Source organism: Rattus norvegicus, chromosome 15, assembly GCF_021556685.1.
Source record: "Rattus norvegicus strain SHRSP/BbbUtx chromosome 15, alternate assembly SHRSP_T2T, whole genome shotgun sequence".
NCBI classification, from domain to species: domain Eukaryota; kingdom Metazoa; phylum Chordata; class Mammalia; order Rodentia; family Muridae; genus Rattus; species Rattus norvegicus.
Genome location: NC_141548.1, coordinates 50,606,214 through 50,629,076, shown reverse-complemented (window position 1 = coordinate 50,629,076; position 22,863 = coordinate 50,606,214). Strand labels below are relative to the sequence as shown.

Sequence of the window (22,863 nt, the reverse complement as noted above, 5' to 3'; positions counted from 1 at the left end):
CCCAAAGCAGCTGGTCTGATAGAGAGATGGAATGGCCTTTGAAGAGACAGTTCCTACTCCAATGAGGTACACAGCCTGTAGTGCTGGGACAGGGTTCTCCACAAGGCAGTATATGCTGAATATAGCATCTGATATATGGTTCAGGAATCAAGGGGTGCAAAAGGAAATCGCTCCTCTCACTATCGCCCTTGTGAACGCTAGGAAAATCCTTGTTTCCTGTTTCTGCAACCTGAAGTTCTGCTGGCCTAGAAATTTCAGTTCCAGAGGTGGAGGGTGCTCCTGCCAGGAACCACAACATTCCATTGGACTAGAAGTTCAGACTTCCCCTGGCCACATTAGGTTTCTGATGCCCTTAAGTCAACAGGCTAAGAAGGGAATAACAGGCTAGGAGGTATGATAGATTCAGATTACCATGGGGAAATTGGATTGCTGCTCCACAGTGGAGGTAAGACAGTTTATGTCTAGAGTGCAGGCTTTAAGGAGTTCTCTCGGTGCTACCGAGTTCTGTGATTAAAGTCAATGGGAAACTACAGCAGCCCTAATGTAAGTCAGGCAGGGTGACAAAGGGCACAGACCTGTCAGGAAGGAAGGTAAGAATCACTTCTCTGGAAAGAGAGCCAAAACCCTGCTGAGGTGTTTGCTTCAGGTGGAGGAAATACTGAATGGGTAGTAGAAGAAGGTGATTAGAAATACCAGCTAAGGCCATGTGACCAGTGGTAAAAGAGGATTATAATTGACATGAATGTTTGTAGAAGTTTGGTTTGATTCTTCCTCCTAGCCCCATGCTCCCAGAAATAAGACTCAGACTCAAATATAATTTACAAAAACCTTGGTCATATAGCCAGGCTCTTCTCTGACTAGATCATAACTTTGGTAACTCAATTAGCCTATATTCTGCCATGCAGATGGTCACTTGTGCTTAGGTACCATGTGTCTAACTCATCACATCTTCCTGGGTGGATCTCCTGCCTGGAACTCTTTTTCTTCCTGGATGTTCCTCCTCCTATTTCCTGCCTAAGGCATAGGCCGTCATATTTATTATTGACAGATGCCACATCCATACAGACACAACATATCCTCTCTACAAATGCTTCTGCAATAATTGTTAAGAATGTAGTTATACAAGTATTTGTGTTTTCTTTCCTCAATTTCTTTATCCTGTGATGTAACATCAATTAAGAGAATATCAATGGTTATCATATTTATGCTTGAGATACTAAAAGGATGTTCCTTAAGCGACGTTGCCACCTATTGTAAATTTATAATGTGTTTGTGGTGGTACAAGGGCTAGTTACATCATAGTAGGTGCGATTATGGCTTGATTAAATATATATTGCATTTGCAATTGTACATGGGATAGTTTTAATGTTTAGTCTTTATTATGGCCTGGTTATTGATTTCATTTGGAAATTCAACATGACATAAAGCAGATAAGATTGTAAATTAAGCTGACGAGGGGTGGAATTGTGGTGGTTAGTTTTGGTTGTAAACTTGACTACATCTGGAATTAACGAGAATGGAAGGCATACCTGTGAAGGATGTCCACTTAATTTGAAGGGGGAAGATCCACCTCTAATTCAGATCTTTGAGGTAGCAAGACGCACCTTTAGTTCAGATCTTTAATCCAGATCTAAGCCAGGCCATGCCTTCTTGTGGAAGCCTATGTAAGGACATGGAAAATGGAGGCTTAAGTTCCTTTTTGCTCTTGTCTTGACATTGTCCTGGCATTGGGGCCTGTTTCCTCAGGATTCCAGCACACACTGCAGATAATCTGAGGCATCCAGCCCATGGACTGAGAAACTGCTAGATTCTTAGACTTTCTGTTCATAACCATGTAGCGTATAATTATTAACAAATAGTCCATGCTGTTGCCAGCTTGGCACCTGCTGGCTGTCTCAGTCTGCTTCCAGCCTGGTACAGAGCCTGAGATTGAGTCCGAATGTCTCCTGTTACCAACGCCTTCCCATCAATGCTGGCTCAGACTCTCTAGAGCTACAAAATCGCTCTCTCGGTTCCCCCATGCTAGCTGCTGCTAAATCGCCTTGCACTCCCAAATTTCTGTGGCTAGCTGGGGGGTGCACTCTCACCAACCCACGCTCTGTTGCTCAGTTGAATTGCCTGGAAATGGAAAATACCAGACAATCTTAGTTTAGAATCAACAGATGACACAGCTGCTGGATGTGGAATCTGTCATCCTAAACTCATCAACTATTCTATGTTAGAAATCTTCTGGTGGTAGATTCTGGTGGATTCCACCACCAGATCAAACAGTCCCCAGTCTACATGGTACCTCCTATTGATCCTGCCTTGCCATCCAAAAAAGGAAGTACTCTCCTCCTGAGTTTCCTCTTTCTCTCTGGGACCCGGAAGGCCCACCTCTTCCTTGCCTGGTGATTAGCATCTTGTCTTTATTATTCACTCAATTAATTAGGGGAAAATTCCACAAGATAACCACCTGTTCTAGACCAAGCTAGAGCACAGCTTGTAAGTCATTCTAATAATACCATATATGTATTCATTCTATAAGTCCTATTATAGTCCTAGAGAACACTGAGTAATATGCCTGGGTATATGATGGTTCCTACCCAGGGAACCTGATAATCATGATGAAACTACAAATAAAAATTCACTGGAAAAGTGGGGGGGGGATGAGGCAGAGAGCTGTTGAAGAAGTCATTCAGTGTCAATCTCTGTTGGCCTTATACATATGCATGCATACATGTATGCATGCCTTACATGTGCACATATGGACATGTACACACACATACATACAAAGAAAACTCCAAGACTCATCATCACCAGTTCAAAACTGGTACCAATAATGGGTAATAACAAAGTCTCAGGAGTCAATGTTTATTTTTAAAAAAAAACACCAGTAATTCCTTATGTACCAACAGTGATTCCAAATGATCATTTCTCTTTCATTTTAAGAAAACAGAATATCTTTTATTCCATGTTTGGCAATTTCTCACATGTAAGCAATGCATCTTGATCATGTGTACCTAACTCCTTTCCCCTTCTCCCCTCCAACACACACATCTTTCTCATCTAATGCCTCTCCTTTTTTGGCTAGTAACCCACTGAGTCCCATTGGTGCTACCTGTTGGAATGTTGACTTGAGTTTGTGCAGGGAGCCACAGCTGCAGAGTTCGTGAATGCAATAAGCATGTCTTGTCTCAAAGACAGCATTTCCCAGAGCCTTCCCTGTCCTCTGGCTCTTCCACTCTTCCCACTTCTTTGTCTGTGTATAGAGTCCACTCAGAGAATGTGAGGAATATAAACAGAATGGATCCAGGGCCTATAGCCACAACAAGCGCTTAGCTTCCTTCCTAAAAATGCCCACGGAGAATTGTGAATCTGTTGTTGTTATTGGCGGGTATTTTGTATATGTGGGATTGTGAGTTAGTGGTCATGTAGGTATATAAGTGTATGTGGTTGTGTGTACATTCAATATATGTTCATGTGTATTGAGGTCAGAGGCCAATCATGGTGTTGTTTCTCAGGAGCAGTCTACCTTGGTTTTTGTTTTTCAGAAGGGTCTCTCATCAGTTCAGAGCTTACCAAGTTGCCTAAGCTACCAGTTCGCCCTGGGGATTTACATGTTTCTGTCTCTGTGGTGATAAGATTATGGGTCTGTGCCTCTGCACCTGGGATTTTTGTGTGGGTTCTGGGACTCAAACTCAGATATCAGGCTTGCATGGCATCCACTCTACCCACTGAGCTGTCTCCCTATTCCCTACAAAATTTGTTTGGGTTTATTCTTTTTTAGATTTATTTTGCATCTGAGTAGTTTGCCTGCATGTATGTATGTGCAATACATGCATAACTGGTACCTTCAGTTAGAAGAGAGTATCAGATCCCATGGAACTTGAAATGTGGATGGTTGTGAGCCACTATATGGGTGCTGGGGACTGACCCCAGGTCCTCTACAGGAGCAACAGTGCTTTAAACCACTGAGCTGACTCTCTAGCCCTGTTGTTTAGTCTTAAATTTTATTAAGATGAAGTGATGGCTTCTAAGTCTTTTACACTAAAGAATGACTTGAAGATGGAGGGGAAAATAGTAATCTTTTATTATTATACTTATCAATGATAAGTTATTTTAAATTGTGAGTGTGTGTGTGTGTGTGTGTGTGTGTGTGTGTGTGTGCGTGCGCACGTGTGCACACGCGCTTGTCTACTTGGGCACACCATGCAATCATGTAAGTGTGGAGGCCAGAGGACAACCTTGTTTGAGACAGCTGCCTGACTTTATATGAGAACTTGAACTCAAGTCCTCAGGCTTTTGTGGCAAATGCTTTTGCCCACCAGGTTACCTTCCTAGCCCCATACCAAGATTTTAAGTGGGTGAACTGGACTGCCAGCTTCCCAAATGGCTGCTGTGTTGTTCTAGAAAGTCATGGTCACGAGTAGATGGAAAGTGATAGAAAGTAGATGGAAAGTGATAATGGTTTGGACACAGCAAAAGAGGAGCAAAACAGGGTCTTCCAAGCTTTTTCTAACTGTCCAATCATTAAGACAATTTAATTTAGAGGGTTTTGAGCTCAAATACACTAAGAAACAAATAATACATTTATGTAAATAAAAATACAATTGTTGTTTTTACCTAATATTATACCTAAGAAAATATTCTGGTTTTGGTTGTGAGCCTAGCCTTTAATGGCTGAGCCATCTCTCCAGTCCTAAGAAAATATTCTTATGCTATAAATTATAGGCTTTCATAGATTTTTAAACTAAATTCCTCCATCTATCCGTTTCACAAACAGTCCCTAGGATGTGCCTAGCACTCTGCTAGAAACAAAGATGATTAAGATCACAGTCCATGTTTGCAAAGGCACATAAACTAGCCAGAGAGATGCACATTAGCAGAGACTTAGAGTGGTGTGGCACTTAATACATAGTAAAGAGGTATGCAGGGTTATGGAAAGAGAAACGCAGAGCAAGAAGAACAGGAGATGACAGAACCAAGCAATGGTAGAAAAGCTTCCAGAACCAATGCTGGTAGCTGAGGAGAACTGAAACAAGTCTGGTGACTCTGTAAATCCCATAGTCAGTGAATATTTTATTTCTCACTTTTCTCATTTGGCTCATCCTAAAGGCTGTGAATCCCAGGCTTAGGAACTAGTATTAGAAATAAATGGATAAGACTGGAGGGCTTGCATATTTCTATGGAAATAAAGAGGACTCCTGACAATGGAGCAATGGGACAATGGACAATAGACAATAGGAGCAATGACCTGGAACATCCTTAGAACAGAGCAAAAATGTGTGAAGCCTCGGGGATGTTTGTAGAATGTAGCTGGAATGGGATATCATTCCATCTATGATATCAGCAAATAAATATCCCCTCCCCAGTAGAGTGAAACTGTGTTCTCCAGTCTTAGAATAAAGATTCCTACCATTCCTCATATACCTGCAGCAGACTCATGTCTTAAAGGTCAGTTTGGAGACTTGTACCCAACAGTCCCTGGCTTCACTGATTCTGTTCCCAGTTACCTCTTCAGTCTCCAGAAGGTGGAAGCCAACCTTACTGCCTGGAAGGGTCAATGAATGAAGTGGAATTTTCAGATGTAAGCGACCCCAGATACAGCAATTTGCTCTCCTGTAAATAGTTCAACTCTTAGCTGGGTTGAGAAACCCTGGTTTCTTTTGGGACACGGCTGATTTACTGGGCCTGACAGGTAGCACAGTACAGATTTGTTTCATTAGATTTAATATTTGTAGCTCAGCTCTCTCCCTCCTCCCTCCCTCTCTACTCCTGCCCTTCTGTCCCCCTCTCTACTTCTCCTCTCCTTTCCACCTCTCTCCTCTCTGGCTCTCCTCCTCCCCACCTGATTCAGCTTCCTCTCCTGTAAAAAAAAAAACAGGTAAAGTGGGAAAACTTACCTTACAAACTATGAGAACAACAGCGAAAGCGTTTGAAAAAGATTGTTGGAAAAAGAAAAAAGAAAAAGATTGTTAGGTGAGATATTTTGAACACACTTTGAGAAATATAGTACATAGATATCAATTGGTACATACATCACATAACTAAACACCCCTTCTCCTCCTTCAGAACGCTTATTAAAATTCATTAAAACTCAATGCTTATGAAAAGTCTTAAGGCTATTTCAACTACTCTAAACCCCAAAACGCATCACATTTCCTTCAGATACCCCTTTAGGAAATACCAATTTATAAAGGCAATTGTTAACAGAAATTACTTTTTTTCCATGCCCAAACTAACTTTCGCTTTACTTTTGAACTTTACACCAACAGTTCCTTTCACCCTTTAGGTTGTTTGCTTGCTTGATGGGGCTGGATCTGTAGTCACCTACAGTGCAAGAGAATTGTAAAACTACAATTCTACAATTCCGGGGGAATCCACCCGACTCCCTCTTCTGGCCTTTGTGGGCACTGCACTACGCGGTGCGCTTGCATAGAAGTAAGAAACATACTTTTAAACACACGGTAATTATGGGAATCATTACTAACCTGCATTGTTCTGCTTCTGTAACCTGAAGGCTTTATGCTCCCTAATCAAGGAGAGACGCCATGGTACTTACTATACCTGTGTTTCATTTTTGTTAAAAGTTTGTATCCTGTCGTGCTTGCCAACGCAAGCGTTACTGGTAGTATGGAACCTGTGTTTTTTCCCTTTATAAACCTGTCTTTAACCGGAGCCGTCTCTCTAGACTTGTGGTGAGTGCGTGCCCTTGGCCGGGTCTGTGTAAACTTCAAATTCATAAAGAGCTCGTCCCAGTCTCCTTTTGTGTGAGAATGGTCCGGCTATAACACTACCACCACCACAATTTATTCACAACACTGAACAGATTTTTGTGAGACTCCTCAAGACTGAAAAGTAACTAAGAGTAAGGTTTAAACCTTAAAGTACTTTTTAGTACTTTTCAGTACTAAAGTACCTTTTAATACTTTCATAAAGTATTTTCTGCAGTAGCGCTGTCATTGCAAGACACTTGCATCGCGGTCTGCCCCCTCCTTCGAGGAAGCAGAACTGGTAGCAGCCGGAGCTCCAGATGAGAGTTGGAATGATGCTGGCTTTTTTTTAAAGACCTGGCAGAATATGAATTTTCAGGAGAAAATGGACACCCCAGAGCAAAAGAGCGGGAAGAAAGTGATAATCCTATCTGTAGCCCTAAAAACGTGTCCAATGTCATGGAGTTTTTCGGACCATTTTTGTTAATTGACTGATACTCTAGTGAAAGAAAGGTATCTTGGGCGTTTGTTTAATTTTAAAGTCTCTGGGCTAGGAGCGCTAAAACAGATCGACAGTTCGCGATCTACCTGCAGATCCAGTAGCACTAATTTGGTTAACCTTAAGCCCAAACCACCAGGGAAGGTGCAATTGATAGCCTCTCTAGAACGCTTCTCCAAACTCTATGGTTGCGCACACGCGCAAAACCCTTCATGTCGCACAAAGGCCACGGAAAGAAGGTTCCGCGCCTGCGTTCTGCCTCGTTCGGGCAAGAACGCCCTCTTCTCCCGGTCCTGGCCAAATGAATGCAGCGCTACGCCTGCGCCCTGAAGACTTGCGAGACTTTTATCACACTGGCGGCAGCGGTGACGTGATGGCTGAGGAGGAGGGCGTGAAGGAAGGACGGAAGCCGAGAGGGACCTGGGGCGGAAGGGGACCCGGGCCAGGCTTGTGTTCGGTTCCTTGGCGGGGCTGGGGTTCCGATGTGGTCCCCGGAGCGGGAGGCCCAGGCCCCGACCGGGGGAGACCCGGCGGGCCTCCTGCCGCCCGAGTGGGAGGAGGATGAGGAGCGCATGTCTTTTCTGTTCTCCGCTTTTAAGAGGAGTCGCGAGGTGAACAGCACCGACTGGGACAGCAAGATGGGCTTCTGGGCTCCGTTGGTGCTGAGCCACAGCCGCCGCCAAGGGGTTGTGCGCTTGCGACTGCGGGACTTGCAGGAGGCCTTCCAGCGCAAAGGCAGTGTTCCGTTGGGGCTGGCTACCGTGCTGCAGGACCTGCTGCGGTGAGGACCGAGGCCGAGCGGGCGAGGCGGGGGGCGGCTCCCCCGGGCTGACATCAGACCTGCCCCTTGACAGCCCAGACTCAGCGTCCAGGGTTTGTTCAGTGGGTGGAGGAGGAGGAAGATGAAGAGACTGCTCCACGGATGGATGTCTGGACTCAGAGAAAGAGGGACTGGGGTGGTTGGAGTGTCTGGGATAGTCAGAATGGTCCAGACGAGATCCATCCTTGAGAGGTGTCAGCGGGACACTTGAACAGGGATCCTGTTATGCAGTTACTTCAACAGGACCTCCAGATTTGCATTACCTCTGCAGCAGATCTCTGAGAGGGGTACTTTGAACTAAGAAAGAACAGAGCTAAGGAGCGAATACTCGTGAGATTATAGACATCTTGACTAAAGAATTCTGGCACAGGTCGCACAAGTAACCTTTCCTGTTATGTCCAGGACTGAGATTATTTGGACCAGAGAGGAGAGTTTAACTGTGTAGTTGGGGGCCTCTGAAAGGGCCTCTGAAAGGTGATAAGTGTGTGTGACAGGTACAGTGTTCAGGTCATGCTTGAAGAGGTGACCGATACTTCATGGTTTCAGATACTGTCAAACTCCATTCTCTGGCCTTTTTAATAATTTAGGGCAAGATGGTACAGGTATTATCTTTAAAAATAAACAATCTCAGAGAGATCAAGTAACCTATTCCAGGTTACACAGCTAGAATAACCCCAGGACTGGATCCTTCCTTTGAATTCTAAATCATTTGTATTTTATACTATATGTATCATGCCCAGCCTAGCCTAGCACTATGTCTCTTTCAATGAATAAAGAGAGAGCCAAAGGTCTTGTGTTTGTTTTAGAGTAATGCTTTCTCATTAAATGGTCACCCTTCTTTACTGCTGTTCCCAATACCTTTCATTGCCTAACCTTGGCCTAAGAAACCTTTCTGAAATTCTCCTCTAGAAAATGTGCTTCAGAAAACGTTTTACCTGATGCCAGAGGTGGAAAACAGTTCAGTCAGCCAGGGACAAAACCAAAATGGGCTACCTGATTCAGGACAGTCTTGTCCAAATCCAGAGACCTTTAACACCTTGACCTCTTCTGGCTACTGATCCTTGAAACAGCCTGGTATTGTCCAGATTTGATATTTACACATCCACAGCTTTGCTCAAGGGCCACACAGCTGTGCCCAGATCCTGGCTTTACTGTTTTCCAAACTGTGGCCTGCATAGGATACAGCTGCCACCTGTAAGCCTTAGGTTGACCAATTATCTAGGTCTATCATGAGAACTTGAGGATCTTCATACAGCCCTTCACAGTAACCGTCCATGGCAAGCATTTAGTAGACTTGTTTGCTGTTGTTACTGCTGCCAGGGAATGCATCACGCTTGCAGCCTAGCTTAGAGATAGCATAAAACCCCAATCTGTGTAGCTTTTGGCCTTCTTCCTGAGGTCTGCAAAATGCACAGAGTTTTTCATTTGATTGTTCCCAACCCTCTTGATAGAAGAAAACCTCCACATAGGCCCAGTGAAGCCTTTTGGGCCTCTGTTGTCTTAGTGGGACACTTGCATTTTTTGAGGCCAGACGAACTAGTTGCCATCTGGCTGCCTTTGCCTTCTTAGATCATCATTCTCCTCTTTAGTTAACATGCTGGTGATACCATCTATGGTGCTAAGTGACTAGGAGGCTGAGCACCGAGTGCAGGTGACACTGCTGGTAGCTGGTACAGAATAGACAGGTGATGGTGATGATATCATGCCTCTGGGGGTAAAGGGTAAGTAGGGACCAGGACAGGCCATCGCCACTACACATCTTTACATGCCTTTCTCTCTCTCTGCAGTCGAGGTGAGCTGCAGCGAGAATCAGACTTCATGGCCAGTGTGGACAGCAGCTGGATTTCCTGGGGGGTTGGAGTCTTTCTGCTGAAGCCCCTCAAGTGGACTCTTTCTAACATGCTGGGGGATAACAAAGTTCCAGCGGAGGAGGTGCTGGTGGCTGTGGAGCTGCTTAAGGTGGGTGTGCAGGAGAGGGGTGGGGTGGCACCGGGTGTGACAGGATCACCACAACCTTCTTCTTTTTTTTTTTTAGATTTATTTATTCATTTATTATATATAAGTACACTGTAGCTACCTTCAGATATACCAGAAGAGGGCATCGGATCTCTTTACAGATGGTTGTGAGCCACCATGTGGTTGCTGGGAATTGAACTCAGGACCTCTGGAAGAGCAGTTGGGTGCTCTTAACCGCTGAGCCATCTCTCCAGCCCTCACCACAACCTTCTTAGGGAAATGCTGTCTCTTTGCCAAGTAATGGGGCTAAGGACCAGGTCTTCACTCCGTCTTTTGCTTTGAAATTTGTCGGATTATGAATTCATTGGGTTATTATCACATTTCCAGGGTGAGCTCTGTCAGGAGTTGTCAGTAACAGACAGCTGATCACTTCTGGACATTTGGGGACGTTAATGATAAGCTATAGTTTAGAGTGTGCTCTGCTGTCTCTAGTTTACTGGCAAGGAATTCCCAGAATTTTATTATTAAGTTATTGTATTTATTATTGTACTTGGGATTGCACCTAGGGCCTTGTGTGCATTGGGCGAGCGCTCTGCTGTGAGCTCTAGCCCAGCCTTCTTGCTAAGCTCTGGTTTCCCATGATTCTTCTTTTCCCTCCAACTTCTCAGTAGCTTGCTTATCAGTGTCCCCTCTCTTCTTTTTGGATGAGGCCACCAGGTGCCATCCCTTCTTTCTCTGCTGCCCAGTCAGCTTCTTTACTTGCTACCTTTACCCAGGCCATGTGCTGACAAATGTGACCTCAGAGCCTCGAGAAGCCATGAAACAGCTCTCCTGTTCCACACAGGACTTAATGAAGCTAACAGGAACCATAGTCACTTTCTAAAGTGATGTAGTCAGTCTAATCCTGTGTCACAGAGAAGCAGGCCAAGAGCTCAACAGACACAAAAGTGATGCCGTACCACCTCCTGTTACTAAGCAGATACTTCACATTCTATTTGGTGACACCTGATTTCAATATGTTGATGAGTAGTCCTGTTTTCTCTTGTTGGGTAGAGAAGAAAAAGGTGTTTATAGAGAGGAACATGTCAGGAACACTGATTTTCCTAAGGCTAGACAAAGGAATTCGACAAAAAGAAGAAAAACAAAACAAAATTGTCCATGATTGTGCTGTTTAAAATAGAAAGATACAAAAAAATTTCTTTTTTGTTGTCCCTTTCCTATTTTTGGGTGTGTCCCTTTTCCATTTCTACATGTGAAGATCTCAGTGGTTACTTTAAGTTTTTATTATGTTTATTTTGTTTAGTGGTGAGGGTGGGAACTGTTAATGCAAATGGAGGTCAGAGGGCAACTTGCAGGGGTAGTTCTCTCCTTCCACCATGTGGGTCTCAGAGACTGAGCCTAGCTCTTCAGACATGGCTCTCCAGCCTTGACCTGCTGAGTTAACTCATTGACCCAGATGAGTTTTTTTCCTCAGTACCTAGGATTGAACTTGGAACTTTGTGAATACTAAACAAACTTTCTGTCATCCTAAGAGCCCTTTTAAAATGTTGCACCAAGTTTTGTTCTATAAAGGTTGCCGTGAAATTGTAACAATCTTTGAACATAGTTATCCCACCTCTGCACAACAGGCTCCCTTTGACTTCATCTGGTGGTTGTGATTTCCTTGGGCATCTGCCAGCCTATACCTTAGTCACTGTCTTCAGCTGACTTCTCTGAAGTCATTGCTGAAGAACCCTGCTTTGAGCTTCCTGTCCCAATTCGTTAAAAATGGTGAATTATACTGGTCGGTGGTGGCTCACTCAACCCCAGCACTCAGGAGGCAGAGGTAGGTGGTCTCTCTAAATTTCAGGCCAGCCTGGTCTACAGGGCAAGTCCCAGGACAGCCAGGACTACATAGAAAAACCCTGTCTGAACAAAACAGACAAACAAAAAGAGGTGAATTATGATTCTAGAATTTAGAATTTGCCCTCTCCCATATTACTACCCATTCTCTCTCCTATGTCATCCCTTGTACCCGTTCTAGGATCCTCTTTTTTTAAAAGACTGCTGTTAACAGAGGCTTCCCAGCTACATTCAGTAAAGTGACTTTCTACAGCATCCTTGGATCCATGATTTCTTTTTCTGTTGTGTTCACAAAAACTCCAAGCATAGTACCACAGATCCAGAGTTCTTCATTATCTGCATTCTTGATAAGGCCGTTGTGGGGATTTTGAGTATTATAATTTCTATGCAATATTTTCAGTCTTCATCAGCCGGCCTTACCCTCAGCAGGCTCAAATGCACCAAAGCAGAGCACAGCATCTCCCAGCATCCAAACTGCCTTTTTCTGTGGCACTGCGGGCATCTCCCACTGTCCTTTCATTCTCCCACTGTCCTTTCATTCTCTTCCATGTCCCATATCCACCCCTCAGCTCAGCTCAGCCAGCTGTCTGTAAGCCCTGCCAGTTGCTCATCTGGTTCTGCCTTTAGATTTTTCAAAAGTATGGTAATGCTTTTGGGGTCAATGGCCTTTCTAGACTTTCTTTTTTTTTTTTTTTATAAAGATTTCTTTATTTGTGTTTGTGTATGTGTGACTGCAGATGTTCACACCATGGCATATGTGACAGTCAAAAGGTCAACTTCTCGGGAGCCAGTTCTCTGCTTTCACCTTGTTTTGAGGCAGTTTCTCTTGTTTCTGCTGCTGCACATTGTACAAACTAGGTTCCAGGTGATTCTGCTGTCTTTACCTCACCGTGTTGACATCGGTGGTGAGATTACTGTGTCCTTCCTTTACAGCTTTCTAAGTCTAAGGTCAGCTCCTCTTCTTTAAGCGTGGCACTGCTGTAGTCACATCCTAAAGCTGATCTTTCAGTCCTTACTATAAGCCAGAACTGTGCCTGCTACAACCTGAGGACCAGCTTTTGGCACACCTAAACCTTTTTGTGGTATCTTCAGTGAGCGTGCCACGAGTCTCTGGTAGTGGATGGACAGGAGGCTGGATGCTAGAAATTTTATTTTCAGTCAGTAGAGCACAGGTGTCCTGAAATCCACACTTTGACTTCTTGAGGGATGAATAGAGTATAGGAATTTATCTTTGGTCAAATTGGATACTTTTAGCAGTTTCCAGTTTGTGTTCAATTTTCTCTACCCTGAACTGTGATGACACCTTTTCTTCCAACCTTTTTTCATTGCATCAAAAATGCTGCTGCTGGTTTGTCTCCATTTGCAGACACTGGTGGCCTGACCAGTTTCTTCAGGATTGCCACAGGTTTAGACCTCTTGAGATCTGCAGTTACAACATGTCTCCCTGCTTTCCATAGATTAGCACCTTTCCTGATCTCCACACATAACCTTGGCAGGAGAGTATGCCATGCCACCAGCATGCCAGTCATGGTCATGTTGGTGGTGCTGGCCCCGCTATGGTTTCACACACACACACACACACACACACACAGAGAGAGAGAGAGAGAGAGAGAGAGACAGACAGACAGACAGACAGACAGACAGACAGACAGAGGTGGCAGGCATCTGGGATAAGATAGTTCTAATACTTCCACCTTTGAACCAGTTGGCTTTGACACAGTCTCATTACCCTTTGTGCTTGGGACTCTGGCTGTTCATCATCACTGTTCTTCACTTTGGCTGCGTTGTGATGGTTTAGCATTCATGCCTTGTATCTTCAGCATTAAGGCTCAGGCAGGTGCACCAGATGTCCTATGCCTGGCACAAGCCTAAGCAAGATGAAGACTGAGTACCCCAGATGCTAGTCTTATCTGGGGCAGGACTGAGAAGTTGAAGCATTTCTAGGGGTGTGCTATATACGCAGTATGGCAGGTCTTTTGGTTTTTCAAGACAGGTTTTCTCTTAATAGCCCTGCCTCTGCCTGCCTCCCTAGTGCTGGGAACAAAGCATGTGCAACACTGCCTGGCTCACATTGTTCTTACAGACCAACTACTCTGTTTTCAATAGTGTTGTGATGTGTATGTGTATGATTGTGTGTGTGTGTGTAGATATGGATCGTCATGGCGCATGTGTGGAGGTCAGAGGACAGCTTTTGAGACTTGATTCCCTCCTTGCACCTTGCTTTGAGGCAGGATCCTTTTGTTTCTGCCCTCCAGTGAACTCCAGGCTGGCTGGCCCATTAACTTGCAGGCAGTTAGTTAGTTGTCCTGTGCCCATTTCCCCACTCCATATGGGAGTGTGGGGGTTACAGATGCATGCCATCAAATCTGGCTTTTACTTGTGTTCCTGAGTCACTGCGCTTGCACTCAGCCTCTTTAACCTGCTGAGCCAGCATCTCTCCAGACACATTTAATTTTCCTTTTAGTGTTTACTGATAACTGAAAAAGCTCCACGTGTACTTGTTTATTGCCTGCCATCCTCTCAAAAGGAATCCCATGAACTTTAGGCCCCTGGGAGATGTCTAGTATCTAGTAGTCAATAAATATTTGTTGAAGAATGAATATACACATGCCTGTATCCACTCCATCGTCTTTCTAGAAATAAAATTGCTCCATAGCTTGCTTTTTTCCGCTTTAATATGTTGGGAGCATCTTTCTGTGTCCTATGTGGTGTAAATCTCGCTTATCTTTTTTGACAGCTGTACAGTAATCTGTAGATCTGTCTACCACCATTTATGCAGGGGTTCCCACAAGTGGACTTTAAGTCATTACAGTTTCTCTTGCTTTTCCATCTTTGTAGTTCTGTGCCTTTTACATGTTTAACAAAAATAATTGCCCAGTTAGATACCAGTGGGGTAGCTCAGTTGGTTAAGTACAGACCTGGGTTTGAATCCATAGCACCCACATAAGAAGCCATGGGCAGAGGATAGCACTTAAAATTCCAGGGCTAGGAAGCAGAGGTGGGAGGAGTGCTGGGGCTTGCTAGCCAGCCAGTCTAGCTGAATTATATACCCATCTTGAAAATCTACGATGGAGAGGGATTGCAGAATATACCTGGTGGACTCCACATGCACCCCCCCCACGAGTACCTACATACATGTGCACACACATGTGAACACATATAACCACACACATAAAAAATAATTACCTGGGGGTGTGCATGAGTATGTGTGTGTGTGTGTGTGTATGTGTGTGTGTGTGTGTGTGCGGGCGCGCGCGTGTGCAGTGTTGAAATGACTTTCACAGTGTAGTCTAAGTTGGTCTCAGTTTGTGGTGATCCTGCCTCAGCCTCTGACACGCTGGACTCATAGATATGAGCCCTGCAATACTGTAGTTTTAGGGGTTTGTGTTTACTTTAATCAAGAGTGTCTTAGAAAGCTAGCTCTTCACATCCTTGTCAGCATTGGCTGATGCCAATCTTTTAAATTACTTTCTTTTGATATGTCTAGCACCTTTTAAAAAATGTTTATGTGTGGCTGGAGATCAAACCCCGAGCCTTGGGCTTGCTTGGCAATCACTCTACTACCATCTTGTTAGATCCTCATTTTTTTAACCTATCTTATCTACCATTTACATGGCCCTTTCAAGAATTGCCTGTTTCTATCTTTTACCTGTTTTTATGCTACATTGCCTGTCTTTCTTATTAATTTGTAGAAGTTCTTTATTGTACATACCTGTGCATTAGGAATCAAAGATGTAAAATGTGTGTGTGTGTGTGTGTGTGTGTGTGTGTGTGTGTGTGTGTGTGTGTACGTCCTCTTGAGCCAGGGTCTCTCACTGAACCTAGAGCTAGGCTGGTATCCAGCAAGCCCAAGTCTCGTCCCTGCACAGCACTAGGGTTACAGAGGGTCAGCCATGGACTGTTTTCTCTGTGAGTGCTATGAGGTCAAATTCAGGTCCTCATGCTTTAGCAGCAAATGCTCCTACCCACTGAGCCATGTCCCCATTCCCAAAGGTAGAAATATTGCTCCTTAGATTCTTGTTTAAGTTTTATTTGTGATTGTCCTTCAAGTAAAAAAAAAAAATCATTTGTTTGTGTGTGCCTGAATCTGTGTGTATGTGTATGGAATTGCTCATTACAGGATACACATGGAAGTCAGAGGACAACTTGCAGGAGTCCCTTCCCCTCCAACCATATGATCCAGGAGACTGAACTATGATGGGCTTGCTTGGCAACAGGTGCTTTTTTTTACCTGGTGAGCCACCTTGCCAACCCTCATGATGTAGAAGTTTTCATGTCTGCAGTGAGAGCTCCCAGGTTTTCCTTTTGAGTACTAATTGCTGGTCCTGCTTACAAGAGTATCTTTTGCCACAAGTATAGCCTTGTGTGTGCTAAGCAAATGCTCTACCAGGGTACTATATTTCTAGCTTCTTTTTTATTCTAATTACTTTGTGCCTATTTTTTAATTTACATTTCAGTTCTCAAATATTTGTGTTTGTGTGGTGAGGGAAAGCCCTGTCTTCCTTGGCCAGACAGCCAGTTTCCTCCATCCATTTTACTAATGCTGTGTACTGAGTCTGTATGTGGCTGTCACACTGCTTTTAGCCATTGTCGCTGTGAATGGTGGGTCTTTCTGGGAGGGGTTGTTGGTCTAAAGGCTCTGTCTTGCTGAACTCTTGTGTACTGTCTTGAATGTGGTTGGCCACTTGCTTCTTACAATGGTTCCTTTCCCTGGTTTTGTTCACAGGGAACTGTGGGTTCTCTTTGGTTCCCCCCAGGCTATCCTATGGGTCAGATCACTATTTCCACATTGGTCGTCCTTAAGCTTGTCACTGTCTTGTGAATCTCCTTGTGTTTTCTCACTCATACTTGTGTCTTGATGCCCTCTGTATGCTGGGAGCTTGAGGGCTCTCCTACAGTCTCCTTTCAGGCTTGCACATCTGATGTGTCTCTTTAGATGCCCCAAACCAACTTGTCCAAAGTGGAATGTTAGTGTTCGAGACAGGTGTCTCCTGTAGTCTTATATATGAGTCACCTCAGATGTAAACAAGCTCCCTTTCACCTCAGTCCTTGTTCACACACCATGGGTGGTTACTTTTGTCCTTTAAGTTTTGCTGGGATCTACTGCATCTCTCTGTTTCCTAAATGCTGTCCTCTTCAGAGAGGTAGTGATGGCTCTTCTTGCATAAATGGCTTCCCTGCCTCTAATCCTGACTTTTCATCCCATCCTTTGTCACTGTTTGTTCTCTGACAGTCCAGCCGTGGCTTCTTGATAACCACCTGTCCTCTGCAGAATAAAGAAGAAAGGTGTGATGTTCATTTTATACAGTGTTGACATGCTTCTCTTCTCCCAGACACACACACACACACACACACACACACACACACACACACACACACGTACCATGTGAGCTCACACTTCTGTGCCAGGACCTGCTGTTCTTACACACCTCAACCTCTTTCACGTAGGAATGGCTCACCCTTCAACATTGTGATCCATGGGCTTTGAATTATGTTTAAGAACCCTCTGAAATCCCATGTTGGAGGGAAAGTGGCACTGTTCTTTGGCACTTCTATTTCTTAATCTTCTCCCTAGTGTAGCCTGCATATTCCTCCTGTCTATCACAGGTTTTTCCTTTCAACTATTTATACAGCCATAATAGCATGCACATCTGCAGTTCCTCATAAATGGAGACACCAGGATGGAAAGGGGATTATCATATTCTTAGTCTGTGTTCAAGAAGCTGAGGATCTGTCTGGTAGACTGGCAGGCGTAAGGTCATGGGCTAAGCTGGAAGTGAGCTTTGGCTTTTGATCACAGCAGGTTCTACTCTGCCCTCTGTCTTATTCCTCCTATAAGGAGCCTCAGGCCCAACAGACATGGCCATATGCAGCCCCAGGTGCACAAGCATGAATGGAGCTACTGCCACTTTGTACCTCTTATTTCATGCAGCCACTGCTCTCTTCCAAAGTCTAAGTATACAGACCCTTTTCCCTGTGTGTGTGTGGTATAGTACTGTGTACTATATTCATTCTACTTATATGTATTTTTTCATTTACTTATTTTGTGTGTGTGCACACCCACGTGAGCGCCCGCGTGCCCTGTGGTTTTCCTGCATGGTCAGATGGTCTGTGTGAGTCAGTTTTCCCCGTCTACCATGTGAGTCCCAGTTATCAGGAATGGGGACAAGTACCCTCACCTGCTCAGTCATCCCACAGGCCTACCTTAGTTTTTGCGGCAGTCTCTCGCTGAATCTGGAGCTCACTGTTTGGCAAGGCTGACTGGCCACTGAGCCTAGGTATCTGCCTGTCTTGGCCACACCGCTGCTGGGTTGCAGATACATGCTGTGGCAATGCCTGGTCCTTACCTGAGTTCTGGGCATTCAAACTCAAGTCTTCTTCTTGCCAGCAGGCACTTTACCAACTGAGCCATCTCCCTCGGCTGCTTTTTAAGCTGCCACTTTGGATGGGTCAGTACTTTGCCGGTCTTAACATTCTGGCCTCCTGGGTCTGAAGTTCAGGGTCAAAGCTCATGCATCTTGTAGTGGTAACCAGGGCCTTGAATCTCTTTGCATTCCCTGCAGGAAAAGGCTGAGGAGGTGTATCGCCTGTACCAGAACTCACCCCTCTCCTCCCACCCTGTGGTGGCTCTGTCAGAACTGAGTGCTCTGTGCGCCAACTCCTGCCCAGATGAGAGAACCTTCTACCTCGTGCTGCTGCAGCTACAGAAGGAGAAGAGAGTCACTGTCTTAGAGCAGAATGGAGAGAAGGTGTGGAAGCATGCCTGTCCGTGAGTGCATGCATGTGCATGTGTGTATGTTTCATGGACTCAAAATGAGTTGGTCTGCACGCATATACCCAGGCCTGGTGGTGGATTTCTCAGCTTGTGTGGTAGGGACAGCAGTAATTTGTCCCTGTCCCCCAGATTGTGAAGTTTGCCAGGGGACCACATGCCAAGGTGTCTCCTGTCAACGACGTGGATGTTGGGGTCTACCAGCTGATGCAGAGTGAACAGCTCCTCTCTCAAAAGGTTGAGTCGTTATCCCAAGAGTCTGAGAGGTAATCAATCTCCTTCCCTACCTGGCTGACTCTGGAGCCCCAGTGAGTGGATCTTTTAAAAAACAAATACAACACAAAACCCCACTAGGAGTATATCTGCATTTGCAGGGTGCTTATCTAGTATGCATTGAAGCCATGGATTTGCTCTCAGCATTGCAAAAAAAAGTTACTCTTTACACAATTACTAGGTACTCCGTACAGAAGACTCAAAGGAAAGAAAGCAGCAGAAAGTAAAGGAGAAAATTGACTGGTGATTACAACTGTTAACATCTCGTTAATGTTCTTCTGAAGCCTGGTGTCCTACCTGTGAGGAGATAGTAAGGCAGCTCTGTGCCAGCACAGGGCCTGTTTAAGGATTTCTTGCATTTCCCTTGGGCTTTTTTTATAGGCATCCTTGGTAGGAGCCACAGATGCTTTCCTGTTTGGCAGACAAGCATACTGAATTAGAATTCTTCACTCCTTCTCTCAAAGAATCACAGGAGTGTTGGCATGGCCATGGCCAAGGTCTTCAGTGTGTAGCGATCAATCCCATGCCTTCAGTGAAAAGATGTGTGTGTAATTCTCTCACCTTCAGAACTGATCACTTTGCCTTGCCACATATAGAGCTGAAGCTTCTATGAGACTGCCAGTAGGTAGTTGGCTATCGCTGTGGCTACAGGTTTAGTGGATTGTTGACTTCAGGTCTGAAGCTCCTTTGACTAAGTGCCCTTGAACATTATTTGAGACCCTGCCACAGCCCAGCCCTCTTCGTCTGTTCTTCCACAGGTGCAAAGAGGAAGCCCGCCGGGCATGCCGAGCAGGGAAGAAGCAGCTGGTAGGTTCCCTTCTGCAGCCTTGGAGTGGTATCCCCAACTGTCAGAGACAGGGGCCCAGAGGTTCAGAGAACAGTCTGATTGGGGTTCAGGGAGCAGCATCTACAGGTGGCTCAGGCACCACAGCTTACTTTATAGAGAGAAGGCCTGGAGTGTTCTGTGGCTGTGGTTTGTACTGGCTGTGTGGCCTGCCATGTCCCATCCTGATCTGCTTCTGTACCCGCCAGGCACTGAGGTCTCTCAAGGCCAAGCAGAGGACAGAGAAACGCATTGAGGCGCTGCACGCCAAGCTGGACACTGTTCAAGGCATCCTGGATCGCATCTATGCCTCGCAGACAGACCAGATGGTAGCCACGCCCCTCCGTGCCCTCTGGTCCCAGTCTCCCACACTGACTCCCTCCCTTGTGCCTGCTGTTTCAGGGCATCCTGGGTTCTTCCAGGGTGTGGCTGGGTTCTCTTTCTGGTTGGGAAGTTTAACTTCTATGGGTGTGAGGTGAATTGACCTTGGGTGGCCAAGCCCAAAGCCAGCTTTGGTGATGAAACAAGGTTGTATTTTGATAAATGTTGCACAAATAACTTGGTCTTCTCTTTAGGTTTTTAATGCCTACCAAGCTGGTGTGGGAGCCTTGAAACTCTCCATGAAGGATGTCACAGTGGAGAAGGCAGAGAGCCTTGTGGATCAGATCCAGGAGGTACAGGGGCCTGGGAGAGTTCATGAGAAAGGAGTTGTAGAGAACGTGGTTGACTTACTTTGAGCCTCTTTTCCAAACTTGACTCAGCCTCGTACCTGAAAGGAACCATTCCTTGACTATCAGATCTCTGTAGTCCTGAGTATTACCCCAAGGCTTTGAGCTGCCCAGAGCCACCATTCCCTTCTTTATGTTTGTGTCTTACAGCTGTGTGACACGCAGGATGAAGTTTCTCAGACTCTAGCTGGTGGGGTAACCAATGGTTTAGGTGAGTTGACAAGGAGACTCTTCCCTCCTTTCTGAGAGACCTCACTTCCTAGGCCAGGACAGGTCTGATCATGAACTTGACCCTTCTCTGAGGCTCATCTGCATGGGTAGTTGGAGGGAATTGATGTTCTCTCCCTGACAGCTATTCTGAGGGTCCTCTGTACTCCTTCTCCATACTGATAAAGCTTCTGACCAGCAGTCCTCTCTCAGGGCACAGGGAAGGCAGGGCCAGTTTCCTGGGATCAGTGGACCATACCCATCTGACAGCCCAGCTCTGCTTATAGAGAGAATATCTGCCTAAGGTACCCTTTGCCTCATGCCGCATGTGGCTGCTGACCTGCAAAGGTGCTGCTGGGCTGTGAAAGCCAAGCTGTCCTTAGGCATATAGGTCCATTTCTCTCCTGGGGCTAATGCGCCTTCTCTCTCCCAGATTTTGACAGTGAGGAACTGGAGAAGGAGTTGGACATCCTCCTTCAGGACACCACCAAAGAACCTTTGGACCTGCTCGAAAACCCCCATGAGACGCTTTATACCAACAGTGTGCCTAAGCCTAGGATCTTGGATGCTGAACTTGAAGCTGAACTTGAGAAACTATCCTTATCAGAAGGAGGTACGGAGCTATTTCCCATGTCCTAGACACGTGACTCTGGCTGATAGGAGGAGCCAGGCATAGAACTGACAGATTCCATCCCTAGAACTCAGATCCCAAAACCCTGCAAGGGAGAAGTGGTTATGTACATGGAGAAGCAGATGGTCAAGCTTTGGGATGCTTTGGTTGTAGGACTTCCTATTGAATATTATCTTTTCTTCTTGCAGGTTTGGTCCCAAGCAGTAAATCTCCAAAAAGGCAATTGGAGCCAACTCTCTAAAGCCATTGCAGGAATTCAAGCAAAGGACCCTCATGTATTAGAGATGCAGCTTTGTGCGTGTACATAGTTATTTAATGAAAAACACTGAGAAGTTGTCAGAAGAGGAGGAAAGAACCACCTGGATATATCTGGATGCTGCCGCTCATACCAGGACAGATCCAACTTCTGGAAGCCATGCTATGGAGGCGTGCTCTGGTGATGTCATGGACCTACCTTCTCGTCTTTATAGTGCCACAATTTATACAGTTCTGTGTTTGACCCATCGTCTTCATAGCCTGCAGTTCTTGCCATTGGCTCTGTTAGGTTTGTCTTCACCCACCAACTTCATTCCAGCCAGTGAAGGTGAAAGGTTTGCAGCTTGGCCCATCAAAGCCAGCCCTCCCTTCCACTCCCAAGGTTTTTAAACCACTCACTCCCCTAGCCTGTGCTTTATTGGAATGGGAGTCAAACGAGTTTTATTCAGAGAGACCAACAGCCGGGTGTCTGGAGAAACGCTGTCCACAAGACGTTTCTCTACATGCTTCCTCAGTCTCTGGGCATTCGTGGCTCTGAATGTTGGGGTCATGGCGGTTTCCGGGGGGCTTATGTGATTGGGGGCCACGGCCACTTCCATCTTAGGCAGAAGCAGGTCTGTTGATGAGGTTGGGGAAGGATCAATCTGTCTTTTGAACTTGAGCAGGAGAAACACAAATAAACTCCAGGCCCCAGGGTGTGAAAGAAGCTGGGTTCTCAATTTGGCCCCATTATAAATGATGTGTTTTCTGGAGCAAGCCACACAGCGAGCACCACATTTACCTGTTTCTTGAGCCTGACACTCAACTGGCAGGCTCCCTGTTAGGATCTGGAAGCGTCTTACCATGTATCCACCACTCAGGGCAGGGGGCCTGAGCCAGGATGTGCAATAGGAGGAGGTGGCACTCGCCTGCTGCATCTGCTGCATCTGCTGCATCTGCTGCATCTGCTGTGTGCTGCCTTGGGCCTGCCCTGCCCTGCCCTGCCCCTGCCTCCTGCAGGCAGCTCTGTGCTTCGGTGGACTGCAGAACAGGCAGGAGATGTAGATCTGAATGCTATGTTGGCAGCGTGGAGAAGAAACATGACAGCCACACTGCCAGTCTGCTGCCCAGGGACGGTGACTGCCTGGACCTCTTTGCACTGCCCCTCCTGCTTGTGGTAACATGGAGCAGAAGGGAGAACTTTGCCTCGGGCCAGGAGCACGAATCACTGTCTCCCACTTGGCTTTGGCAAATGGAATACTGGGGGTGAAGAAAAACAATCACTATTTTTTCTTTTTTAATCTGGTAAATAATTAAAAGAGAAAAACACCAGGTTTTGTTGTTGCCTATTCTTTAGGTGGTTTCAATTTTTTTTCTTTTACT

The 22,863-nt window shown here is 45.5% G+C and overlaps 1 protein-coding gene and 1 long non-coding RNA gene across 2 annotated transcripts in view; one reads left to right on the top strand and one right to left on the bottom strand.

The window, feature by feature from the left end:
- LOC148001021 (uncharacterized) overlaps window positions 1-7,415 on the bottom strand; it is a 32,537-nt gene extending 25,122 nt beyond the window's left edge. Inside the window, exons 1-2 of the long non-coding RNA XR_015638904.1 lie at window positions 6,894-7,415; window positions 1,530-1,660 (exon numbers count right to left, since the gene is read on the bottom strand). This is a non-coding gene — a long non-coding RNA (uncharacterized LOC148001021). The remainder of the gene's footprint in view (window positions 1-1,529; window positions 1,661-6,893) is intronic.
- Window positions 7,416-7,581: 166 nt separating this feature from the next.
- Chmp7 (charged multivesicular body protein 7) lies at window positions 7,582-22,813 on the top strand. Its single transcript, NM_001108872.1, has 10 exons — window positions 7,582-7,975; window positions 9,802-9,973; window positions 18,376-18,561; window positions 18,717-18,850; window positions 19,616-19,664; window positions 19,890-20,009; window positions 20,256-20,354; window positions 20,559-20,619; window positions 21,049-21,228; window positions 21,435-22,813. The coding sequence occupies exons 1-10, from the start codon at window positions 7,677-7,679 to the stop codon at window positions 21,485-21,487; spliced, it is 1,353 nt and encodes a 450-aa protein (NP_001102342.1). The 5' UTR covers window positions 7,582-7,676; the 3' UTR covers window positions 21,488-22,813.
- The last annotated feature ends 50 nt before the right edge of the window (window positions 22,814-22,863 follow it).